Source organism: Thermobia domestica, chromosome 6, assembly GCF_964235325.1.
Source record: "Thermobia domestica chromosome 6, izTheDome1.hap1.1, whole genome shotgun sequence".
Taxonomy (NCBI): Eukaryota; Metazoa; Arthropoda; class Insecta; order Zygentoma; family Lepismatidae; genus Thermobia; species Thermobia domestica.
In genome coordinates, this window is record NC_137459.1 from 286,841,947 (window position 1) to 286,864,811 (window position 22,865).

The 22,865-nt window shown below is 34.8% G+C and overlaps 1 protein-coding gene across 3 annotated transcripts in view; it reads right to left on the minus strand.

The window, feature by feature from the left end:
* LOC145688519 (lysine-specific demethylase 5A-like) overlaps positions 1–22,865 on the minus strand; it is a 155,794-nt gene that overhangs the window by 109,914 nt on the left and 23,015 nt on the right. For all 3 annotated transcript variants that reach the window (XM_081762872.1, XM_081762870.1, XM_081762871.1), the window contains exons 2-3: positions 5,901–5,978; positions 2,093–2,231 (exon numbers count right to left, since the gene is read on the minus strand). In XM_081762872.1, the coding sequence (XP_081618998.1) occupies positions 2,093–2,231; positions 5,901–5,978 (217 nt within the window). The remainder of the gene's footprint in view (positions 1–2,092; positions 2,232–5,900; positions 5,979–22,865) is intronic.

Genomic DNA, 22,865 nt, shown 5'->3' on the forward strand with positions numbered 1-22,865 from the left:
GAGTGAAATTAATAATAATATTCAAAATTTAAAATGTTTCAACATTAAGACTGGTTATAATGGTCTTTCAAAAACCCATAATCATTACTGAATATATCGATTATGACTGGTAATCATATTTGAATATTTTTCACTTACACAACACAACGCACTGAAGTATGTATTCAAATAAAATTAATTCTTTATAACATAGTATTAACTAAGCCTATAATACAAATTAATAAACTGAGTACTTTCATATTTACTTAATAAATTTAATTTGTATGAGTGATGCTCCCACGTAATCATACAGATACCAATACGGTCTTCGGTACGGGCAGTGCCGGGTTCAATTCTTGGTAAGCATACGATTTTTGACGTTAAACTCAAGCTGGGTAGCTATTTGAATTTAGTAGTATTGAACTCAAGAAAGCCGAAAGTAACAACAATGACTGTTTACGTGCAAGCGACACCACCTTTAATTAAGTCGTCTAATAATTCTGAGTCCTATGTGAGTTGTGGCGCCACAGAGTGATCCAGAAAGTATTAAAATATAATATACAAATAATAATAATAATAATAATAATAATAATAATAATAATAATAATAATAATAATCTTGCACTTCTATAAAGTGCGTGTATAATTTTAAATTTCATCCGATGGATTGCATATGAGACTGATCGCTAATTAATATTTAAACGAGCTCACCACGGAATACCATTTTGCGTTTCACCTAACTTCAAAGGGATATGCGAGACTATAATAAAAATAAAATTCGAATTGTCTAGCAACCTCAATCGTAAAAAACATTCATGTTTTTCTGTGAATTACCACCTTCTTGGTGCTTTAATACTAGCAAAATGTTGGGCCATGAAACTACTATTGATGTCATATAACACATAAAAACAATGTGAGGTATTTGCTACGTGTTGATTAAACACTATAACTCGCGTTAGCGTGTGTCGTCAGCATACTCAGCATTTATCTGAAGGGAAGAAGTACCTGCGGCGGTAAGTGTATCAGAAACCTATCCCGATACTATTATACTACGACAAAAATCAGGTCTATTAGAAACCGAGTATGTCGAGAGAGTGAAATACATCGTTGCAACTCTTTGTGGTCTTCTCTACTAAAACAAATATTTAAAATACATTATGTCAACTTGCCAGTAGGAAATAAAACAATACATAATTATATTTAGTACTTCCTTCACGATATGACTTCTACTGCAGATTTCAGTCAATATTTCCTCAAATAAGAAAAAAGGAGAAAAAAAGGAAAAGAAAAGAAGTATACACTAGGCATTTCAATAGCCTAAGTAGAATTGCTGAATTTATATGTAACTCTTTGAAATTACTCTTTCAGCGTGTGTGAAATCCCTATCTTACTTTCAAGTTTGACTCGCACATTTTCACTTGAAATTAATTTGGGCCTAATTATACATTTATCTACAAACAACGATGTCTGCTTTAAGTATTACAAAATGACTCACTGAGTCTTATAGCGCATAAAAATTTTCATTCTCAAGTTTAACTGTTAACTTAAAAACGTCCTAGTTTACTTATTTTATGAGAATGTATTAGTTGTACGAACATTACCCTGTCCGAGAAACTATGGTTTTCTGCTTACAGATACACAGATGTTACCTTGTTTAACCATATTCCCATGCTAATAATTTTGCGAGACATAAGATTTTGAAGATGTTGATGTTAAATACGCATGCATAGTAACTCGAAGAAAGAACAAATGATTCTAAAAGTGACACCTCCGTATTTTCCGAGTTTCCTAAATAACAGCTCACCAAAGAAATGATTGAAGATTCAAAGTAGCCTTGCTCTGACACAAAACCTAATTAATTTTGTACCAAAATTAACGTAATGTGTATGTTTTTGCTTGAACTTGGTACATAAAAATGTTGTAGTACGTACTAATACAGATTTTATAATGTTAAATATCTATCACATAATTTTCATTTACCATTCCCACAGCTACAATAAACGTAAAGAGTTCAATATAACTAACATTTGAAACAACAGATAACGTATAATTTCTAGGCCTCCATGTTCAGTAATTACGTACATATATACAATTTCCTCTTGTTTTCTACTTACCTTCTTCTTGAACAGCCTGATGCATTGTGTAAAGGTCAACAATTCTATTGTTATATACTGGTATCTTCAGCGATAATCCCTGCAACTCCCAAAATTTTGCAATCTGATCAAGGAAGTTTAACTTTATCCTTGTCTTTGCCTGAAAAAAAAAAAAAATGTATTTGGTCAGAACATAAAAATCCCAATGTTAACTATGATAAGCAAAACTTGTCATACTAGAAGTATAATTAGAGAAACTCAATACACGAAATGCAATCTGTTAGTTTCAGCTAGCATCTAATAAAAACAAGAATACGAAGTCACTATTCCTTTGCTTCTTCCCCTTTCCATCCACATATTCGCCACTTCTACACGTATTCTCTCATATTTTCCTCCTACGTATCTTATCATTTAGCAAAATGTGGCTATTCATCTTGCCTTTACTCTTCTGCTTCCAAACGTAGTGGGATATTTTAATATTTCACATTTAGAACAAAGATATATACGATGTTTAGCATCAAACTGTACCAGGTATAGTTCAGACCAATTCAGACAGGCAAAGAAAAAAAAAACTATCACCTTGATAGTCTCAGATTTATGGAATTTAACAAATGTTAAAATTCAGGATAAAGATTTTTTTTTAATCCTGATGCCAAAGATGGTGTCTCCCGCGACATTTCACACATGTGATTTTTGGCAAAATATTAAAATGGTCTATCTAGATATTCAAGATATTTTGATGCATTTAATTTTATTTGAAAAATCAATAGTTTACTGATTAAAATAATATACTCCGTTTGGAAATATGTGCCCAAGTTCTCGTGCTGTAGCCTTCTATTTCTTTTAAATTACGGTATTCTCTTTTTTAATTCTTTTTCTTTCTTTCTCTTTTTGTCAGAAATGCCAATCCCAAACCACTATTGAGTTTAAATAGGATTTATAAACAACTGAAAATTTTGCAATACATTGTATCAGTTTCAGTTACCACATTCTCACATATTTATCTCATGAAATCAAAATTTAGTCTTTTATGACATGAGACACAGTTTTCAAACACATTACAGCTTCCAAAATATATGTACATGTTGCAAAACATTACAGGTTCCAAAGCATACCATTTCTGTGCATTCTGCTTAGAACTGAAATTAACTATTCAATGAACTGAAAATGTGTTCAACTGTAACACTCTCATCCTTTGATATTGAGTGATGCCTTCCTCTTGAACCAGTAGGAACTGCGGCACCCACAATCTTTAAAGCATCGCCAATTGGAAGTGAGCAATGGTGGCATACACATAGACAACACACGTTACTGTGTGAACATTCTCCTGCTGTTTCTGGGCAAATGGTATTAGTTGGACAAATGAAATTTATTCTTCCTTGCTCTTTCGAGTTCGTGCAACATAAATTCGCCCATCACCGAGTCCAGACATATTACTTCTGAATTATTTTCACAGGGAGATAGTTTGGTTCGATTATTCTTGAGTTCTTCAACTTCCTCTTTGGGGAACAGGATAGGGTTGTTGTGTGTATGACTGTCACTCTTGTAAAATCCTCACCATTTTGACTACGCAACTTCGTCCATTCAAACAGTTGGTAACGATTTTTGAGGTGACTAGGGACACCATCAGAAATAATGGTGATCTTTTCTCATTTCAGATATTGAAAAAGTTTTGCGTAATTCATGTGGATGAGTCATGTCCCCTGTCACACTTATAATTGCAACACGTATGGTCTTAGAAAGAAATTAATCCTTTTAATTTTTACGTATCCACATTTCTCCCCCATCTTTTAAATTCTCTTAGAATTGGATCTAAGCTTAAAATGGAAGAAGGATCTTCCGAAAGTGATACTTAGACTTAAAGGTACTTTGTTTTTTCTGGTGAGTACTAGCCTTTTGCTTGCATTTCTTTCTAATAATCATCACCGCTCGCAAGAAGACAAAATAATAATAATAATAATAATAATAATAATAATAATAATAATAATAAAAAGTAAAAAAACTGCAATAAAGACATTAGCCAGGGAAGTTAAAATACGAATATAGTTTATAAAAGCTATTGAACTCAAAAGTGGAAGTTTTCCTTTCCAGGCAATGTAGTTTGGCACTGTTTGGCACTGATCAGCAGAAAAAAAAATGGGATTATTTTATTTATTTATTTTTCAAGAAAAGAATCAGAAGGCTACAACACGAGACTTACGTCAGATATTTCCAAATGGAAGATATCACTTGAAACAGTAAATTATCATCCTTTACATAAAACAAGGAGCAACAAAATATCTTGAACCGTTCCGGAGAGAGCTTTTCGATATCTTGCCGAAAATTGCACATGAGAAATGAAAACGGAGGTGCCATCTTTAGCGGCCTGTTTAGTTTTTCTAATTAGATCTACCAAAATGGATTACACTAACGTTGCGGAAGAAAATCTAAACAACAAGAATTTTAGGAATGATCAAAAAAATGGATCAAAAGATTGCGATCTTGGCCAATAATTAGATGTTGGGTCAGGAGCCACAAAATTTTTGAACAGCCTCTAGATAAATCGAGTTTCCGTATATTTTACGGAATAAACACATCAAACTGAGTCAAGTGTTAGTTTTGGTTTGGATACACTATATGCAGTTCTGCAGATATAAGACGTACAAGAAAACGTTTGGTTGAATGAAATATAATGGGTTTTTTGGATCAGGGACCACAAAAATTTTAAATGAACTCTAAATCGAGATTTCGTATTTTTTACGGAATAAGAACACCATACTGAGTTAAGAGGTAGTTTTGGTTTGGCTGCACTATATGTAGTTCTCGAGATATAAGGCGTACAAGAAAATATTTGATTGAATGAAATATATTGGATCTTTTGATCCAAAAACTATCTTAAAATGTTCCCGCTAATACGCCATTTTAAGCAGCATAGAAAATTTAACTTTTTTCCCCAAATCTCTGTAACGGTTTGAGATATCAAATTGCTGTAAACGGCATTACGATCTTTATTTCTATTGAAAATAATATCCGGAATTGGATGTAATACTTACTGAAATACTTTTTCGAAATAAAGTTCTTTGAAAAAAATAACGTTTTCAATTCCTTGTAACTTTCTTCCTATGTTCGGTGTGTACGGTCATACGATGACCGTAATATTCCACACTAAAATATTTGGACGTGCATTACCCTGTTACTGCTGTTGCAGAACCCTACACTATATTGTTATTTTTCGATGTTTCTGATACTGTAGTGTCCTTAGTTCGCAACACTGCATAATAAATGTGGTATTGTACGTTTTCGTTTTACATGTAGATTTGAAATATGTAATAACCTGACGTAGTCTGATATAGATTTGAAAAATGTAACTATGTTGGGTTGGCAACAGTATTAATCTGGTAGTATTGCGGAATATGTCAAATAATGTCCACCTGTCGCTGTTCTCATGTCAAAATTTCATTGCTTTTTGTCAATTAGTTTAAAAGTTACAAAACCATTTCAAGATAAATTGTTCGGTCTGTCTATGTTCAAATTTGTATTTAAAAAAAAAAAAAAAAAAAAAAAAAAAAAAAGCTGCAATTCCTGAATGTATTTGTGAAGTATGACAGATCGACAGATGTGACGCAGAACAGTCTTTTTAACAATATGGAAATTTGTCCGGCAATAATGCGCACGGATGCAAAATGAACAATTTCGAATTGGTGGTTTGTTCCGTACTGCGATTTGGAATAACAATAATAAATAAATGCTGTGGACTAGTGTTTGGTTCAGGGTCCATGAGTGAATATCTTTCGAATGCCTAATAACAGAATAGAGTGCAATAAGCGAAGAATCAATAAATTTAACTTACCTCTAATTCATTCAATCTTTGCACTCTAGGAGTAAATTTGAACTTATCAACATCAACTGCAAATGGAGGTTGCCATGCCTGAAAAAGAAAACATTATTAGTATTTTCATGTTTCCACTAATTATCATATAAAAAATTACAAAAAGATGCAAACGTACCAAAGAAAGTATTCCATTTAAAATGTCATTCCTAGTGGCAATAAGTGACCTATGTCTACAAAGAATGATGTGGACCGGTGATATTAATGATAAGCACTTGTAGAAAACTTTATTTCTTACTTTGGGAGTGAAAGATCATGCTATCGTCTATTCTACGTGAATTCAACACCACTTTCGGAGATGCACTTTCAATATATAGCGTTGAAGAATAATTATTTGTTTAATTTTTAAAGAGGTAAGAAAATATATTGCATCGTTGTTTGTACTCTTTCCAGAACAGGAAATTATATGTCCCGATGTCACATCCAGTCAAAGATTTGGATTTAAAACTGTTCATCTGATTTACTTGTATCTTGGTTGAGCATTGTCTCATTGAAATTTCGACTAGATTTGAAATTTATGAGTAGGCAACACACAATCCAACTAAAATCCTATAATCTAATTCTGGGGTTTATACTTATGTTTCTATACTGTGTGATATGTTTTATTATACTTTATATCATCATCTTTGATTGGTCTGCTTAAATCTTACTAGTTATTCTATCCAATTTTTTTGATAGCTCCCTGAAACCGGATACCTGGGGTTTTTATCTTGAGAATGTTGCTTCATTATTGAATAATATGGTTATAGTTGTATTTCATCGCCTGATTCATTCACTTAAATTTTACAAGTTATACAACCCAAAATCTTAGACGATCCATTAAAACATGATGGGGATGTTTCACTAAACATTTGGGAATTTACTCGATATCAATTGACAGGTTTAAGATGTAGTACGTACTATAATGGATTAATTTTCAAATACACAATTTCTTGGGATATTTTATCAGCATACTGGAAATTATGCTTTAGGTTATCAATGTGTAAGAAAGCAGTAACTTATGTGAAAACAAATCAGACGATTTCAAATCAAATTTCCAAACATGTTAATGATTAGTTATGATGAAGTATAAATTCACCTTCCTCACAAAATTCTATGGCTGCTACACAATTGTTCTATAAACTTCATAAGATTGACTGGCTTGGAGTTCAGTATCTCAGGTTATCCCGGAGAGTTGTATGGAATTAGCAAAATGTATACAAAGCAACAAAAAGTTAATTAAAGTTAAATTAAATGTAACCTATTATTTGATAAACGGTGTAGCATTGCCAAACGTTCAGTGAAAACCCTATCACGTTTCAAGTGCTAAATCAACACTGAAGGGAATTAATCAAAATCGATATATGTGAGCCAAATTAATCATAAGAGTGCGATTTAACACTTTCGATCCTAAACCCGTGTCAGACTCGGGTTGTATGTTTATTCCAAGAACGCCGGAGTCCGTGTCTAACTCGTTTTTTTACGTAATAGCTCTTATGTAATTTATTGTGGGTTGCGGTCGGCTGTCGGTCGTGTTACTTACTTGGACTCAGTCCTAAAAGAAATACTATTCACCTGATATCTAGCGAAGAGTAATTCATATTTTCGCAATGCGTGTTACTAACTCTTTCATACTGTAGAAATACACATGTATTGAAAACGAAAGGAACTGCACCCTGACGATTGTTTTTTCGTCGATCTTACTGAAGGTTTTGCAAAGAAAGGAGGTGCTTTGCTTGAGCAAACTACAACTTCAATTCTAGATTACACGGGCGACATTTTCCTGAAAAAATCTACCTACTGCAAAGAAGGCACAGCCAACAAAAATCTGCAAGGTGTTGAGTTGAGTTGAGTTGAGTTGATTTTAGTTTAGCGCCCCTTTCAGCAGCGAGACTATATGAGACGTGGACCTACTGATTAACGTGGAATCCGAACCACGTGAGCTCCCTCCGGGAATCGAACCCGGGTCTCCCACGCCAAAGGCGCGTACGCTAACCGCTTAGCCACGGAGGAGCTCATCTGCAAGGTGTGTAGTGAGAAGGTTACGAAGGATATCAGAAAACCGGGAAGAAATCTCTTGATGGTCCAAGGACTGTGGAGTTCCTGTTTGCGTTCCAGAATGCCTCAAATTCTACCATACTAAAGCTAATTACCTGTAGAAGAGGTAGAGAACGTTGTAAACATTTTCACTTCGGCTGAAAATTATATGTAATTTAAAAACAGTGTATCAATCTCACATGCTATTGCCGTGCGAATCACTTATTAATCAAACAATCATATATTTGAAATATGTTGTTAAACAAGAATTTTGGGAATGATCCGAACAAGGTAGCAAAAGATTGCGATCTTCGCCAAGAATTTTAGAAATGATCCAAAAAAATGTATCAAAAGATTGCAATCATGGCCAATAATTACTTTTGGATCAGGGGCCACAAAAGTTTGGAACTAAATCGAATTTTCGTATTTTTTACGGAATAAGCACATCATATTGAGTTAAGTGATAGTTTGGGTTTGGCTACACTATCTGTAGTTCTCCTTGAATGAAACATATTGAATTTTTTAGATCAGGGGCCACAAAATTTACGAACGGACCCTAAATCGAGTTTTCGTATTTTTTACGGAATAAGCACATCATACTGAGTTAAGTGACAATTTCGGTTTGGCTACACTGTATGTAGTTCTCCAGATATAAGGCGTACAAGAAAATGTTTGATTCGATGAAATATATTGAATAGTTTGGATCAGGGAGCACAACATTTTTTTTAATGGTCCCTAAATAGAGTTCTTTTTTTTTCGGAATAAGCACATCATATAGGGTAAATTGTTAGTTTTGGTTTGGCTACACTATATGCAGTTCTCAAAATATGTGGCGTACAAGAAAATATGTTATTGGATGAAATATATTGAATTTTTTGGATCAGGGGCCTCAAAATTTTTGAATGGCCCCTAAATCGAGTTTTCATTTTTTTTTTAACTGAATAAGCACATCATACGCGGAATAAGCGGACAAATTGTTAGTTTTGGTTTGGCTACACTATTGTCGTTCTCAAAATGTAGAGCGTACAAGAAAATGTTTGATTTGATGAAATACATTGATTTTTTTGGATCAGGGACCACGAAATTTTTGAATGGCTCCTAAATCGAGTTTTCATATTTTTTACGGAATAAGCATATCATACTGAGTTAAGTGATAGTTTGGGTTAGTGATATATGTAGTTCTCGAGATACAAAGCCTACAAAATATTTTTGCCTGAAATATATTGGATCTTTTGATCCAAACAGTACAAAAAAATATCAACAATATAAACATTAGCAGTATATGTTAATATTAGTTTTGTAATTTTTTTTTTTCGATTGTTTAGAATGCACATATTTCAAACAGCAGTGTAGCGAAGTATCCCTTCTTACATCACCAAATGATGTATTGGCATAAAATCTAAAATTTAAAAATTTGTTTGCAATGTTTTCAGCGCGTATATCATTATTTAGCAATGTGCTATAAATTTCTTAGAAAGTCATAACCGGAATAAACAAGGTCAGATTCGCCCAGGATCGAAAGTGTTAAAACATATCACACGATAACGAAGAGTAAAATTATCCAACTTTCGGCGAAGCACTCATATCAGTTTTCAAGTGATCAACTGTCATTAGAATGAACGAAATTAGTAAAATGAACATGGTTTAACCAAAACTTGAGTATAGGAACTACTTCTTGAACATATCATTTGATTCAGAGAGTAAAATTGCCAAAATAAAGTAATGTACCCGTATCAGATTCCACGTGGGTCAAGTGACTGAAAGGAAGGAAATTGAGAAGTTGGATGTAACTCAACCGAAACATAAGTACAATTATTATAAACTCATCGTTCGATAATAATAATAATAATAAACAAATAAATAAATAAAATAAAACATAAAAAATAAAGGGTAACACTGCTAAGATACGTAATATATACGTACCACGCCCCAACTGAACCAAATTATTTCGGAGGGACTGCACACGAGTAATTGGATACAAATCAATCAAAACTTGAGTAGAAGTATATTTTAAACTTATCGCTACCAAATTAAGTAATGTTTCCTTATTAGGTTTCAACTGGCCCAGTCGATACGTTGAGTGAGTGAAACTACGAAAATGGATACAAGGCAACCAATACTTGAATATATGAAACACATTTTAAAGCCTATCTTTCGATACAGAGTATATTAAACCAATAATGCTAAATATTGGAAGTCCATCTTCAGAGTCCCTGTCGAAGTATACAGAGAGGGCTTATTGCCGAAATCATTTACAATCTTCCCACAACATTTGACCACGTGGTACATTCGAACAACTTCTTTGATCTTATACATCAGTCTCATCAGTCTGGACGAGTACTACATCACACTTTCTCACTAGCTTAAAATCTACGGTGGACTAAGAAACACGACAGTGCGAACATACGAATCTCAAAATTCTGAATAGTAGTATATATAATAGCAGCAAATTGAATCAATGTCAATCAACTAATTAAAACACATCAACATTCTGAACTGTAAATCTAAACTTTTTATGGTGGCCCAGCGCACCCCTGCCAAATTTTGTATAGGGGTACATTCAAAATCTATGTCCAAGAACTAATATCGAACATATACACCATTCTGGACTCAAGTCCCAATTCTTCAGAGTGGGCGAACGTACCCCTGCCAAAAAGTGTGAATAGGGGTACATTCTAAATTACGTCAATTAAATAAATTTGAATCTATACCCCATTCTGGACAACAAATAATAATAATAATAATAATAATAATAATAATAATAATAATAATAATAATAATAAAATAAAATTTAAAAAAATAGTGTGAGCAAACGTTAAAATTCTGGAGACGGGTATATCTCAAATCGATGTTGAACAAGTTGAACCTACTACAGCATTCTGAATACGTGTCAGAAGTGAAGGGTGGGTCAACGCACCCTACACAAGAATTGGGGACGAGTATATCCAAAACAATTAATTTTAAATATAAACATCATTCTAAACTAACCTTTTACCTTTGAACTAATTACCAACTTTGGGGAAGGAATATTTTAGCTCAGGCCACTTGGAATAAGAGTATCTCCAGGAAGTTATCGTAAGTTATAAGACTTCATCGAGAATGACGTGAGCCAAAAGGAGTACTTCCCTATTCCTAGATCCTAAATCTCGTTCCAAAATTTTGGGAGAGATATTTTAGGCCAGGCCTGACTACCAAAAGTATCTCTCAGAGGTTGTTTGTTCTGATGAATTAACTACGGTGACATATATATTTAAAATCAATATGAATATCTCCCAAAGTGATAAACTGATCCGGCACCATGGGTCTTTAAAGAGGGTAGATAAGGTGTGCCATATTACCAAACAGGCCTTGGGAGGGCAGTGATACTTTTCCAAGTTGTAAGACACGCACGTACCAGGTCAAAAATTGTTTTTACTATATTTATTTTTTTGGCAAGTATGCACCAAAGAGTATCGACCTGGGCCAACACATTCCTCTAGAACTGCTGACATGATAAAATGCTCAAAGTTATACTCGATGATTTATGGAGAACATTGTAAGAAAATTCGATTTCCTGCTGTTAACTGTTCAAAAGCTCTGATGAACTGAGAGGGAAAAGCCTCTGGTGATCTGAAGTAAATAATAATAATAATAATAAATAATGAAAAATCCTTCCTTTTTAACTTATAATAGCCCAGACTTTCCAACTTTCGATTTTCTTGCTCATCTTGCGTATTCTACCACACTACACATATTTTGTAAACAGAACACGGTTATTTTCGATTTTGGTCTTGGCATTTTCCCAGGGGGGTCCGTTACCAAATGGTAACGCTGGGCTGATAAAATATCATTGGAAAAGTGGTTATCATATGAGTTTATTCCGCATGTGTGATACTACAAATGTACTACAGAAGTGTACCCCTCTACGAACGATACAGGTATTACTACATACATATTACACAAAGATTTTTAATAGAAAGCACAGCATTTAATCGTTCTCTTTATCTGATTTCAAATGTAAACTTGCATTTTTCAAAATAATAAAAAAATATCAAATAATTATCACAAAGGGAACTACAGGAAGCATGTACAACACCTCTGCTGGTGAGAGGTGGAAGCAACAGACTCAAAGCCCAACGCCCAACACCACACTTTACACAACCTGTGCCACAGAAACCATCTTTCTTTCAGACTTTGAATATCTTCTTACATGGTTGACTGGTTGTAATGAATTATCAGTAGAGGCAACTATTGTCTTGCCATGGAGCTACCAAAATAACGTCATCGCTGATTTTGAAATCAGAAACCTCCTTTCCTTCTTTACTTCCTTTGTAGAAATGGTTTTGCAGTCTTTAGGAACACGATTTTCCCTTATAGTCCTGGTAGAAGATTATCCACATTTTTTAGTTTGATAGTAAGTTCATGTTAGTGAGTCGACTTTCAAAATACAAATGATAAGGAAGCTTCTTCTCATTGGGTAATTGGTTCACAACATACGAACTATGATAGCTGAAGGCTTGCCAAATATTTTGTCATAGTCATCACTTTTGTTTTGTTCACCTTGATATATATCAAAATTGACCAGATAACCATTGAATGTATTCAGACACCATGCTTTGAATCCAAATCTAATCGGCTTTCCTCTAATAAAATGTTTATAGAAATGTCTGCCACAATAGGCTATCATTGATTAATGAAAATCAAGGTGCTGAACAGGAATAAAGTGTTCCATCAAGTTCTTTTGTAGTTTACTTATTAGTAGGCGCAGCTTCTACATTTTGTCTGATCTATCAACCTTGTTATCTGCAAAACGCATTATCTGCCGGACCCTGTTGTGCCTCATAAAATCATATAAAAGTTGATTTCACGTATCTAAGTCTTATTCCCAGTAAAGGCGAAATCCAGGAAGTGCATTATACCGAGACACACAAGAATCCTCAAGAAACACTTTAATTCATCATTTGAAATATTTGGATCAGGGCAGTTCCTGAATTCAGTATAACGACGACTCTCTCCTACTATCAAATCAAACAGCTCATTGTAAAAAAAAAAAAAAAAAAGCTCGAACAGTTCAACTGGTGAGAAATCAGACTACTTTGAAAAATTACTTTCTAGAAAGACTGCATTTGATTTTTACTAGATCTTTTTCCTTCTTTCGGAAAGAGCTCTTTGATTGCAAACGTAGTGTCGTTATTTGTATTACTACAGGAATGCTTTTGTCCATTCAATGAAGAGCTTGGGATCTGTGGAAACAATGTCAGATCCATGTAAAGGGGGACACGTCTTGATGGCAGCCCAATACCCATCAAAACTACAGCTTTGAGATTGAGAAGAATCGATCTCTGAACTTGAATTTAAGTCGTCTGGCAGGCAATCCATCATAATATTTGATCCACACTCACCTCCTAATCTTGAGTTGTTCGTAAATACGTACTACCTTAGCACCTGCAGAAAGTTGGCGGGAGCTAAGATTGCCCAGCAAGCCTCCATTTTCATCTCCGGAGTCTGCATCGGAAAGAACATGAGACTTTGGTGGCTCTTATATAAATATTCTATATGTTCGGTAAAGGCTCTTCTTTCAATAGTTCATGAACAATTTCGGAAAGGATCAATCCTCCGCAAGAACAAGAGGGATATAAACGAGATCAACTACATCGTTTAAGTTGGTAATAAAACTGAAGTGGAAGATAAAGAGAAGTGAGGAAAAACTTATACTAAAACCAGATTATTATTATTATTATTATTATTATTATTATTATTATTATTAGGATAATATTTGTGGAATTTACATAATTCACATGAATTTTTAAACTACGTTCTGCCTACATTGTAATTTTTTTTTTATTTTTATAACACGGTGCTTTGCTCTAGTTGATACGGTAAAAGCCTAGCGTTACCAAATGGTAACACAAAAAAACAATCGACTACAGAGAGCACGAAAATGAAGTTTGATTAATCGTGGTACCATTGCACAATTTAATGATGTATTATGAATCAAAACGTGCAGGAAAAATGGAAGGAACAAGTCATAGGAGGAAACAAAAAGAAAACATACCGCTCCGGGCGAGCTATTTTTGAATTCTCGCAAAGGCCAACAAATGAGACGTAGCTCACTCACACAAATATAAATTTGACACCGTCCTCTCTCTACCACTACTATTTCCAGTCACCCTACACCACAACACAAGAGGCACTTCTTCAGTGTCGAATGCCTAACATTTTTTAAAAAATTAAAAAGGATGCATATGTTTTACGTTACCAGATGGTAACGCTGGATTAAAATGGGTTAATCTAAGGGTCGAATTTTGCACAACCTTATCTTACTAGCAACTCAGGGTTTACAGAAAATATTTTTACAGAATTTCAATTTCCTACGTCTAAAACTTTCGAAGATTTGATAAACGATGGAACAAGATTCAAGCCCTCACTTTTCTCCTGAGATATTATTTTCGTACAATTCACCACACTCACAGATTAAGGTTACGGTGAAGGTTTATCTGAACTTTGAATCCACTACGTCTAGGGTCGTAAAAACAACAAACTTTTCTTTTCTCTTGAAAGTTTTCTGTTCTTAGATTTTTTTTTAGTCCAACAATTACTTTGCTTCTCAAATAGCGTTTGGCTACACACTATTTGGGGTTGCTTGGACGAGCAGGAAATACTACATCTTGAGTATATCATTCACAGTACAGTGAAATCTTTATATTGGTCACCATCGGTCCCACTGAAAAGTGATAAACTTACAGAAAATAAATGTACAGGCTGGTCCAAAAGTAAGTGTATAGTCCCGTACTGATCAGCTCATTGTATTTCATATCATTTCTTGTAATCAAACAGGTAGACCTAGAGTCTTAACTATTTGTTCTTCATGTCTTTTTACTTATACCTTAAGCTTGGAACCGCAGAAGCAAATTAGCCCATAAACTAGAACGTTATACTTAATCAATGAAAGGGTGTATATCTACTTTTGGGAAATCCTATATTTTATAATATATATATATATATATATATATATATATATATATATATATATATATAGGGTGGCCCAAAAGTAAGTATACAGTACCGTACTAATCAGCTCATTGCATTTTATATCATTTCTTATTGTTATCCGTCGGGTAGACAGTTTTTTATTATTTGTTCTTAATGTGTTTTTGCTTATATCTTAAGCTCGGAAGAGCCGATGCAAATAGACCCATAAAATAGAATGTTATACCTGATCAATGCACGAATGTATACCTACTTTTGGGCCACACTGTGTATATATATCCGGTATTCTAAAAATGGCGGCCACGGACCACAGAACATTATTCTAAAAGTCAGAATAAAGCAAAAATATGCACATATTTGTATACCTTTCGAGTCTTCGTCTGGAGACACAAACTGCACTATGTAGCAAAGTCGCAAATAAAGAGCCATAATTAGATCTATCAATTTATCAAATAGTTACATCAGTTCTTTCCAGATGACAGCTAAGTCGATACTGACTGACACTTGCATCACTTATTAGTGTAGCAATCGATCCAACTGCCTGTTGCACCGTATTCGTAGAGTAATGCTAATGGCCCAAGTTAATCTGCGACGTTGCCACATTGTGAAATTTTGATTCCCCACAGCAGCTGAAGGAGATCCTGGAAGGTATAACATCATACATTTTCGTTTTATTTTGGCCTGTAGAAAAGTGCTCTGTAGTCCGTGGGCGCCATTTGTAGAACACCCGACATATATATATATATATATATATATATATATATATATATATATATATATATATATATATAGTGAACCACCTAAACTGACCCCTCCTCCTCCTAACTTCTAAACAGAAACAGCTGAAGTTTTGTACTAAATCAATATCAGAAGGGGGAAGTTTGGACATACTTTACAATATCACCAGGTCAACAGTGTTGTAATCTCAATTTTCAAATAGCACTACTAAGATTATTACATATTTCAAATTTATATGTAAACCGAAACATTAAAATACAAAACTTTTTTCAGTGTTGCCAACTAAGCATGTTACAGTATCACAAATATTCAAATTTCGGAGGGCTCTACAACAGAAATAAAGCAACTGAGGTAAACGAAGTAGTACATATCTAAAATAACTTGGTGTCGGGTAATATGACTTGATACGATGCACTTCAAACAAACTGGAACAAAGTAACAAGAAACCGAAAATTTGATTCTTTTTTTAATACAGGCTTTAATTCATTTGAAGCAGTGTTGGGAATTATCTTCGGAACGTATAAGATACCAAATTGCTGTAAACGGCATTATGATTGCACCTTCGCTTTAACACTTATTTTTTAAAAAAATAAACAAACAAAGCCTGTATAAAATATAAACTTTCAATTTCTTGTAACTTTGTCCCTATTTATCCGAAATGCATTGTATCATGGTCAGAGTGTCAGACACTAAATTATTTTGGATACGCACCTCCTTGTTTATCTCAGTTGCCTTATTACTGCTGTAGAGCTCTCCGAAATTTGGATATTTGTGATACTGTAGCATCATCAGTTCGCAACACTGAATAAGAATGTGATAATGTTTTGTTTTAAATGCAGATTTGAAATATGTAATGACCAGACGTAGTGCTATTAGAAGAAATTAAACTTTATATTAAGATAGCAACACAGTTAAACTGGTGATATTTTCGAGTACGTTAGACTTTTCGCGCATTTCGATATTTGCTTGGTACACTTCTGTTCACAAAAGCCTAGAATCCCTTTCAGAGATCAAAATGAGACTAGATTCTCACGGATTTGTACAGAAGGAATTGAATTTTCTCTCCGTTCTTTGTATAGACATTAGCTGCACGAAGTACTTGTGCAAAGCATGGTGGGGCAGTGACACTTCGTAAAGAACTTGTCAAACTTGAAGATCGAGGGTCCGAAAATGGTCTCAGATGTTTATTTATTTATTAACCTTCAAGGTATGATGAAATAATTAAAAGTGTAATATTTGTTACACATGCAAATTTCAAATAATGCTTTAGTGTTAAAATTTGTGTTTTTTCTATATTGCATTTTGTTTAGTTCCAAAACAAATACGTATAAGAGTTCCCTGTTGAAAATATCTAGAATAATCAGACATATTTGGATGACTTTGAAACTAGACTGAAATAAATACAAATAAGCATATAATTAGAAATTTATACGCCAAACTAATTTTATATCTAATAAAATACATTTCTGCTGCAAGTATATTTTATAGACAATTAATCACACGATACTGAAAAATAAAAAAATAATTCAGATAAAGTACATTCACTACAATGAAGGTAACTTCACTTTCATTACTATACTGAATATAGATATTCATCACTTCCTGTAAAACGAGAAGTTGTGCTCCCAGTTTTATGAAGAATTTCTACATTCTATTGGACATTTCGATATAATCTTCCGATATGATTTTTAAAAATATTTGGTTATTTGTTAATGAAAACAAGTACAAGATTTCTTCAAGTAAGAAACAATAGATCTCGGCTGTGGCATGATGTGTGAATGGAAAGTTTGAGAGAACCGTTAAGAATATAAACTGATCGTCCGACATTCCGTCATTAGTTATCAACTGCTGTCTTTTCGAAAAGAACGCCTACAAGGAAAAAGAATCTCAGGCGTTTTACGTTGAGATTCTCAACTTTCACTCACTCACTCTTGAGGAGTGGTAGAAGAAGTTGAACTAAAGAAAATTAAGTGAAGCATATATATTATTAAACCATTCTAGTAAGCAACCTTATAGAATCGAAATGCTACTTGTCTGGGCTGGTTATGTTAAACGGAGCAATAAAATTAAGTTTTTCGTAAGTTGTGAATATTGTATGATATACCTGCCAAGCAGTCCCGTTTTAAAACAGTTTGTTTCGCGGCAAGGTGAGAACTAGTACCCACACACCAAACGTGTCCTTTTGCTATTGTAAATGTAATTATCATCATTAATGAAACAAAAAGTAAATATTCATACAAACAGTTATCACAACATATTTAATAAATGCCAAACTCTGGAAAAAATGGTTATAAGAACGGGCTCTTAGTCTTCCATCCAGTGTTATAATGTAGAGTTGAATAGTCATACTCGCATTACTGTACTTTCACACAGGTTTTTACTATAATTATATCCATTATAGTAAGGTTCGAGATGTAGATATGGAGAAAGATGAAAAGATCATTTGCAAAGAGAAACTAAGAAAGAAAGAAGTTCTGAGAAGATGAATTGCTTATAAGGGATACTTTGGAACGGTTAATTTCTAGAAGGTGAAAGAGGGGATGAAGAGGGTGTCAGCTCGTGGACGATATAAAGATCAAAAATTCTGATGCCTTAACAAAAACTAAGGCTGAGATTAGAAACGAATGGAGAGATATTGGTTTGCTGTAAGGACCAGAACACCGATGATAGTAAAGTTATAGCCACACTCATAATAAGATACGTAGAATTTGTTGTCTTGGTCACGATACATACTAATACTCTTTCTTTGACTAAACGAATTAGGATTATTTATGCGTTATACTGATATTTTAAGAAAATATACACACGAATATAGTAAAGAGTTGTTCCGATTTACAAATTGTGGTTGAACGGATATATGAGACGTATTGGAAATGGCGAGTTGCTTAAAACACTATTATAATTATTTCAAGCAGTATTAGTAGTAGAAGAAGTAGAAAATTAGGATCAATTCCACAATTGCTAGAAAACAATAAAGTTTGTTTTTGATCATTCATAATTTTGACCCATACTAAGGATGTGACTTACGTATTCATCAATTGTTTGCTAAACACGTTACGCTCCCAGACAGTACGAATCAAGACTGATACGGTTGACGTCATACTCTAGACGCGTAGTTGGTATTTCTCCTTTCCATAGCACGTGCAGTGAAGAAGGTCGTCTCACGTCTAAGACCAAGAGAAGATGACTATCTTTCATGTTATTATACATCGCAAGAATCAATATTACAAATTATAAAAAGCTCTTTTAATTAACTTAGTGGGAATCGAATCGAAGACCCCAACTTGTGAAACCGTTGTTAAGCCACTACTATAAGGTATCACTGCTAAGGAAGTGGGAAAAACACTTGATGTGAAGTGTATTTAGCAAATTCCACACTTTTACGATTCCGAAGTTGTAATAACGAAGAAACACTCTAATTTCGGTCATGATGAAATACTGGAGCATTACGTAGAAACAATAACCCAGAGAATTCATATTTATATTGAAAAACGAAAACATACAAACACGCAAGGACATGAAGCAGAAAATGGCTATTAGGATTGGAACCCTTAACTGGCATCCGGTGTCTTAGACCACTGGACTATTTGTCATAGCAAACTACGGAACATAAATACATGTTGTAGTAGCTCGAATTGTATTTGTAACAATAACAATACAGACATTATTTCTTCCTTATAAGCACATTTAAGAATACATAGTTTATCTGTAGCCATCATATCTGTTCCAAAATAAACATCGGACAGCTTGACAACAATATCTTTCGGGTCTTTAACGATTTTGAGCAACAAAGTAAAATCTGTAGATAATGTAGCAAAAATTGAAAATGTCCAGAGAAAGCAATTACTAATACATACATTTTACCAGCATATTATTATAATTATTATTATTAGTAGTAGTAGTAGTAGGTATTGTTGTTTGAGTTGTAACATTAGTATTAGTGGATGCAGCATTTAAATAATAGGAATTTTAACGTCCTCTTGAACATCGAGATTGTAAGTTATGTCAAACTGCAGATTAAGAATATCCTTTAGGGTATTTTTTTTTTTTTTTTGTAATTATACTCTTTCACAAGGCACTAATATACAATGTAGATTGTGTGTAGTGTTTTATCCGGGCTTCTTGATATTGTGGGAATCAAAATCTGGAGAGCAGGCATGTCTGACAGTTGGCCCACGAAATAGTGATTTGTGGACCGCACCATCAAACGTACGTTTTGTACGTATTTTCTGTTTATTATTATTATTATTATTATTATTATTATTTTGTAAAATGTAGAAAACGAATAACTGTAGTGTAAACAAACAAACCATTAGCTTTTATACCCCAAGAAACGCTAAAATACTTTTGAAATAAGTAACACTTGTACTAATAATATCCATAATGGAAAAAGTAAATGTTAAGGCACAAGGGTAGTTTCAAAGTTGCCACTTTTCCATATAAATGCAAAAGGAGCAAAATTATTTTCCGAGATGGTGTGAAGCGCATTTGCTTGAATGTCCTCAATTGACTCAAGACTCTTCCCTTTCAACGACAATTTTAATTTAGGAAAGAGGTAGAAGTCGACCGGAGCCAAATCTGGGGAACACGGGGGTTGCGGAAGCACAGGAATATTGAATTTGGCCAAAAATTCCTGGATCGAGAACGCACAATGCGCTGGTGCATTGTCGTGGTGGAGAATCCAATTCTTTTCTTTCCAGAAGGCAGACCTTTTCCGCCGCACATTTTCGCGCAGACGCTGAAGGACACTTTTGTAGTATTCTTGGTTGACTGTCTGCCATTAGGGGTAAATTCATGATGCACGGTACCCTTACAATCGAAAAAGAAAACACACAAACATAGTCCTCACATTCGACCGACTTTGTCGCGCTATCTTTGTTCTTGGTGAATCTGGGCTCTTCCACTGAGAAGACTGGGCCTTTGTTTCTGGGTCATATCTATAAAGCCATGAATCATCACCTGTTATTACCCTATTCAAGAAATCTGAGTCCATTTCGGCTCGATTAAACAGTTCTTGGGACACTAAGTCTGTATTGTTTCTGCTCGTGTGTCAATACTTTTGGAATGAATTTCGCGGACACTCGACGCATGTTCAAATCATTAGTTAAAATTGACTGAAACGCATAGGAGCTTAAATTCAGGTCTTCAGCTATCTCCCTAATTATAAGTTTACGGTTCGTGCGCACTAAATCGCCAACTTTCGCAATGTTTTCGTTAGTTTTTAATGTTAAAGGCCGGCTAGACCGGGGGTCATCCTCTACTGACTTGCGGCCATCTTTGAATCCATGAAACCAGATAAACACGTTTGACCGGCTTAGACATTTGTCTCCAAAAGCTGTTTTTGAGAGTCCGTAAGTCTCCGAAGCTAATTTTCCAGTTTTAAAACAAAATTTCATACAAACGTGTTGTTCCAATTTTTCATCCATTTTGCGCTCTTAAAAATCCGCCAAGACACACACACACACGCCCGCACTCAATTGGTTGCTACGTCATACTGAATAAAAGATATCTCGGTGCATGTTTCAACATGTGTCAAGGAAACACCAAGCCACCGCTTCCATGCTAACGGGCGATTATATCTACTCCTCCTGAGCAGTGTTGCCAACTGTCTTAAAACTTTCCAATCACACCACGTACTTGATGGAAGAAATATTTAGACAGGTAATGTGACTAGAAAAGCTGGCACTGGTTTTCAAAGGGTGTGAACCCTAGAACAAGATCGGGCCTTAGTTGATGTTGGCAGTCGCAATCCTTTCATGTCATCCCGGCAGTTAGTTATAGCGTCTCGTTTTCCTGGTTTCTTCCTCACTGCTCGACGCCGCCTTAAATATGCAGGACCTCATGCATATCGAGCTACGTGTAAGGAGCAATTGACGATTAGTCAAAGTCGATCGACTAGCATTTGCTGAGGCAAATACTAATCACTGGGATCATGTAATCTTCACAGACGAAAATATATTTTCGTCGCCAAATGATGGTGGTTGACTTGTTTATAGACCCATAGGAAAACGTTACGATCCAAATTACATTCACAGAACGCATCGAATGGGGAACGTTACTATTCACTTCTGGGGATGGTTCTTTAAAGATACAATTGGTGAGTTACACCGTATAGAAGGCTGATTGAATAGTCAGAAGTATCTAGATATTTTACAGTACGGATTGCTCCCAGCTGCGAGAAATTTATTTGAAGATGGCATAGTAGAAGTTCAATAAAATCACAGCTCAATACATGATTCTCATCTAATTCAAGCCTGCTTTTAAGATAAATCCAATGTTGAGCTCGTCGATTGGGTTCCAAGAGGATCTGACTTGAATCCAATGGAAAATCCATGGGCGGAAATTACAAAATCCCTACACGAAAATTGGCCTGGTCCTCCAAGAACGACCTATGTGAGCTGGTTTTTGATGCACGGGAAGAAACAGCACATGGATATCAATATGTCGCTAGCTTGGTTAACTCATTACTAAGACATTTAAGATGCATCATCGAAGCTGTGATTATACTAGGAACGAATGCCTAAATGAAGGACTTTCTTGATACGCAGCCGAGTACTTTAAAGCGCTCACTAGTTTTTCCCATTTTCCCTTTAATATTGCTTTCCTTGGGACGTTTGCATCTCATAGACATGTTACAACATATACACTATGTAATCAAAAGTATCCGGACACCCCCAAAACATGTTTTGCATATTAGGTGCATTGTGCTGCCACCTACTTCCAGGTGCTCATTATCAGCGACCTCAGTAGTCATTAGATATCGTGAGAAAACAGAATGGAACACTCCGCGGAACTCACGGACTTCGAACGTGGTCAGGTGATTGGGTGTCACTTGTGTCAGAAGTCTGTACGCGAATTTCCACACTCCTAAACATCCCTAGGTCCACTGCGTCTGATGTGAGTGAAGTGAAAACGTGAAGGGACACGTTCAACACAAAAGCTTACAGGCCGACAACGTCTGTTGACTGACAGAGACCGCCGACAGTTGAAGTGAGTCGTAAAGTGTGATACGCAGACATCTATCCAGACAAACAGGAATTCCAAACTACATCAGGATCCACTCCAAGTACTATGACAGGCGTGAGGTGAGAAAACTTGGATTTCATGTCGAGCAGCTGCTCATAAGCCAGACATCACGCAGGTAAATGTCAAACGACGACTTGCTTGGTGTAAGGAGTGTAAACATTGGACAATTGAACACTG